The sequence below is a fragment of the Miscanthus floridulus genome, unplaced genomic scaffold, assembly GCF_019320115.1.
Source record: "Miscanthus floridulus cultivar M001 unplaced genomic scaffold, ASM1932011v1 fs_631, whole genome shotgun sequence".
In the NCBI taxonomy this organism is placed as follows: Eukaryota; Viridiplantae; Streptophyta; class Magnoliopsida; order Poales; family Poaceae; genus Miscanthus; species Miscanthus floridulus.
The window spans coordinates 9,587-13,743 of record NW_027097037.1 but is presented as its reverse complement, the minus strand read 5'-3'; the positions used below and the strand labels follow the sequence as shown (position 1 = coordinate 13,743).

At 64.0% G+C, this 4,157-nt stretch overlaps 1 protein-coding gene across 1 annotated transcript; it reads left to right on the top strand.

Moving 5' to 3' along the window:
• The first annotated feature begins 1,772 nt into the window (after nt 1-1,772).
• Nucleotides 1,773-3,281, top strand: LOC136532472 (uncharacterized). Its single transcript, XM_066525065.1, has 4 exons — nt 1,773-1,802; nt 1,888-2,003; nt 2,597-2,684; nt 2,781-3,281. The coding sequence occupies exons 1-4, from the start codon at nt 1,773-1,775 to the stop codon at nt 3,279-3,281; spliced, it is 735 nt and encodes a 244-aa protein (XP_066381162.1).
• The last annotated feature ends 876 nt before the right edge of the window (nt 3,282-4,157 follow it).

Here is a 4,157-nt window from a genome sequence, read left to right as displayed (position 1 = left end):
TGCTCGGAAGGAGGGGTGGAATGTGCCTCTCTACCCTCGGTGGGCACGAGCGGTGGCACTTCCGGTGAGATATTATCGGGTAGTCCGAGTGGAGGCCCGAACCCCATTCGCTAGGGGATGGCTAGCGGTCCAGAGACACACTCCAAGAGTACTAGAGGATTTCTCTAGTGGGTGCCGAGGTCGTTCGCTGGGCCTCGGTGGCTCGGTGCCTCCCTACGGTGGGATCCCATTCGGAGACCTTCTTGCCGGTCTCGGACACGACTTTAGGCGTCCCAAGCGTTTCGCTTGCTTGGGTCTCAGCCCCGTATAGGCTCGCCCGTGGTCGTCCCTGACTCTGTTATCCTGGGGCGGCTGTCGAAACCTTTTGGGGCCCAGCCTTCGAACCCCTGGACCGTAATAGGCTCAGAGCCTGTTTCCTTCATATGAAAGGAATAGGCCGTGGGGAATATCTCCCCTATTGGCTCGGCAACGGGTGGTGCGCCTTTTGAGGCGGTTTCCTAGAGAGGCGAAACGACGCCTGCTGCCATAGTGGCCGAGCGTGACATGGTGGATGGGACGTAACTGCTCCCGCATTTAATGAGGGAGACGTGGGCGCGTGGGCCGGCGAAATCAGCTCGTGCTTAACTGCGCCGGATGGGGGGGGGCTTCCCCGATTTCGTCGCCCATTCGTTTCGCCTCCCTCCCTGCATAAAAACCCGAAGGGTCTCGCCCCTCCTCGTCTTACCTTCCCTGCATTTGTACTACCTCCGCCGAGCCGTTGCTAGAGCAGCGGGTGCCGGGAAGAAGAGGAGAGAAGAGCGAGCCTAGGGAGAAAGCGAGAAAAAAGCGAGAGCGTGGGGGAGAGAGAAAAACTCACCGCCGCACCCGATTCCTCCATCGCACCCATGGCCGGCGACATCGTTGTTGTCGAGGCGGACCCCTGGGATCCGTCGGACGTCACCGAGGAGATGCTTCAGTCGCTTGTCGATGGTGGACTCCTTCACCCGGTGACAGACCCCACCAGGCTGGAGTGGATTGCTCCGTACGGCGAGCCAGAGCCGAGGCCTCGCGACGGCTATGTCGTGAGCTTCGTCTCCTTTCACGAGCACGGCCTCGGCGTCCCGACGGATCAGTTCATGCGGGCGCTCCTACACTACTACGGCGTGGAGCTCCACAACTTCAATCCCAACTCCATCACACAGGCGGCTATCTTTGTTGCCGTCTGCGAGGGGTATTTGGGGATTGCTCCTCATTGGGAGTTGTGGCTCCACCTATTCTGGGCGGGGCACACTACCAAGCCGACAGGCACATCGGGTAAGAGGAAGGTGACGAGGGCCGGCGGCTGCACTCTCCAAGTGCGCCAGGACCGCCTGCACCTCTACATCCCGGCCCAACTCGCGTCCTCCAATCACCGGTGGTACACGAGTTGGTTGTACCTTCACAATGACGACGGAGGACTTCCCCCCTACACTGGGCGGATTGTGGGGAGTTGCCCGGAGAGATGGAAGTACGACGTCCCGAAGGATGACCAGCCCAAGCTGCAGCCGCTTCTAGAGGGGCTGGCGAGGCTGTGGGGCCACGGTCTCACCGTGGCTGTGGTCGTGGCCGCCTTCCACCATCGGAGGGTGCTGCCGCTGATGGCTCGGCGGCGGTGGCTGTTCGAGATGAAGCCGGGTGAGCCCATTGAGGGCACCCGGATGTCCTCCTCCGCCCTTTCTGACGAGGAAATTCTTCATCAGGTGGGGGAGACGGTAGAGGCGAAGCTGAGGGGTAGCAACTTGACCCCTATCGCGATGCGGCCGTTGCGGCGGTTCCTCTCGCTGGTAAGTCATGTGCCGCTGTAGCCTCCGAGCCTCCTCAATCTCCCCTTACCCCTTGTTTCCTTATGTGCGTCCGTCGTTCCTGCAGGGGATGAGGGACGTGCGCTCCTCTCCGCCGCCCATTCCCGAGGACGCGAGGTGGCGGGTGATCAACCGCGCGCACGCCGACGCGCAGAAAAAGCGGAAAGACGCCAAGGCGGCAAAGTGCACGAAGCAAATCCTCGCGCGCGAGGAGCTGGATAAGCGCCGCTGTCAACAAAGGAAGGATGGTCTCCCGCTGGAGGAATCCCCATCGACGTCGCTGTCGACGGAGGCCTCGGACGGGGATGACGAGGGCGAGGTGGGGCGAGGTCCCCTGGACCACCTTCTTGGCGTAGTGGAGGTGGTGCCCGGGGCGTTGGCAAGCAGCCCGGCACTCCCGGGAGGAGGAGGAGAAGCGGACCCGGGGTTGGCGGTTGCCCGCTCCGGGGCCGAGGCCGACACGCCCGAGGTGCGGGCGTTGGGCAAACGCGCCGTCAGCCCGGTGGGCTCGGCGGCGGTGGTGGAACAAGCGGCGGTGGAGGCGACGCCACCGCCCCCGCAGAGGACCGAAGGGGCGCCGGGGTCCATTGGGGACCGACCGGCGCCAATGGATATGGAGGCGATGCCTCTGCCGCTGCCTCCGCCGTTGCGGACGAGGTTTGGCGTGGCAAAGCGGTTGCCGCCCCGTTCAAGGTAAGTGTATTTTTGGAAGGGTCATAGTGCCTTCCGTTCGCTTTTTTGGTCTCGCACTAACCCTGTAGGTTATTTTTCCTCAGTCGGAAGTGGCCTGCGGACGAGCTCCCCTTGGCGCCCCTTAAGGCGCTCAAGGCGAGCCCTGGCTCCTCCGCCCACTGGGTGGCGGAGGCACAAGCCGCTATCCAACGCGGCGCGGCGTCGGCGAGGGTTGACCCGAAGGAGCCAGCCGCCCAAGGAGGGGCTGCCGAGTCCACCCCTACACAGACGAGGGAGGGAGCACTTCCGCCCCGCGGGGGCGAGGCTCATGAATCGGATGGGGCCAGCGTGCCCTTGGTTGCCGAGGCCCCCGGGGTCTCCGAGGCTGAGGCGACGGAGGACAGGGCGCTCAAGACCGCCGAGACCGCAGTGGCCGCGGTCGGTGTTTCTGCGTCCTCCGAGGCTACGATGGCGGAGGCTGGAGCCCCCGAGGCCACCGAGGCCATCGTAATGGCGGCGAGGCTGTCTGTCCAGGAGGCGGAGATGAAGGCGGCCGAGGCCTCGGTGGCGCGCTTGGTTCAGGGGTCGCCGCTGTTGCGAGAGAGCGCCCGGGAGGCGGAGGTCTATCCGATCTCCTCCGACGATACTTCCCGGGCACGGGAGGTGGTCGACGCCGAGGATGCCGGTGCCGTGGAACAGCCGGCGCCGGTCTTGGACAAGCGAAGCTCGGCCCTCGTGCGGGCGCGACCCGAGCCTCGCGGGTGGGATCACCCGCAAGTACTGTGGTGAAGCCGGGATGACCCTGAGGGGGAGCCTCTGTTCTCCCTTGAGGACATAGCCGAGGGCGGGCGCTGGGGCACCTTCGAGCAATACCACCAGCTGGCGGAGCGGTCACTACGGACGGCTCTATCCGTGGTGGCCGACGAACTGCCCGGAGTCGCCTAGGTTCATGTTTTCCTTTCTCGCGCGACATTGTCCTTTTCTGGTTTTGTTGCAATCAATGACCCCTGTTCTGCTTCCCCAGGAGCTCGAGACCCGGTCCCTTGGGAAGTCGGTCTTTCTCCGGCGGGAGAGGGGCGTCTAGGACCAGCTTCAGCGGCAGAAGGGCCTTCTTGCCGGCGCGAACGAGCTCCTGTTGGCACGGAGCGCGGAGGTAGAGGACCTCCGCCTTTGTTGTGCCGACGTGAAGGTTGAGGCAGCCATGGCCCAGACGCAGCTCGCCCCTCTGGTGGCGCAGGTGAAGGAGTTGGAGGAGGAGCTCACCCACGCAGTCAGCAATCGGGATGCCTTCAGGGGCCGAGCCGTTGAAGCTACGGCCTCAGCCACGGCTCTCACGGGGCAGCTGGGGGCGGAATAGGGGTCGTACCAGCTGATGAAAGGTGCCTTGGATGAGGCCCTTGCTGCAGCTAAGGCCTCGTGAACCGAGGCTGTGGTTTGAAGGGGGACGGTTGAGGGTGAGTTTTAGTTCCCTCATTTTGTTTTCTTTTCCTTATGTTCGCTCCCTAACTCCCTTGTGTGACGCAGAGCTGGGGAGTGAAGCTTCCAGGGTGGCCGAGGCTTCTCGGGTCGAGGCCCAGCACTTGAAGGAGGAGGCCGAGGCTTCCCGGGCCAAGGCCCTGCGCTGGAAGGAGAAAGCCGAGGCCTGTCAGGTCGAGACCCGACGCT

Excerpts from the sequence above, each read along its gene's own strand:
- LOC136532472 (XM_066525065.1), top strand. The coding sequence starts at position 1,773 with ATGCGGCCGTTGCGGCGGTTCCTCTCGCTG. Across the intron at positions 2,004-2,596 it reads AAAGACGCCAAGGCGGCAAA|TCGGAAGTGGCCTGCGGACG; the intron begins GTGCACGAAGCA and ends ATTTTTCCTCAG. Across the intron at positions 2,685-2,780 it reads CCGCCCACTGGGTGGCGGAG|ACGAGGGAGGGAGCACTTCC; the intron begins GCACAAGCCGCT and ends ACCCCTACACAG.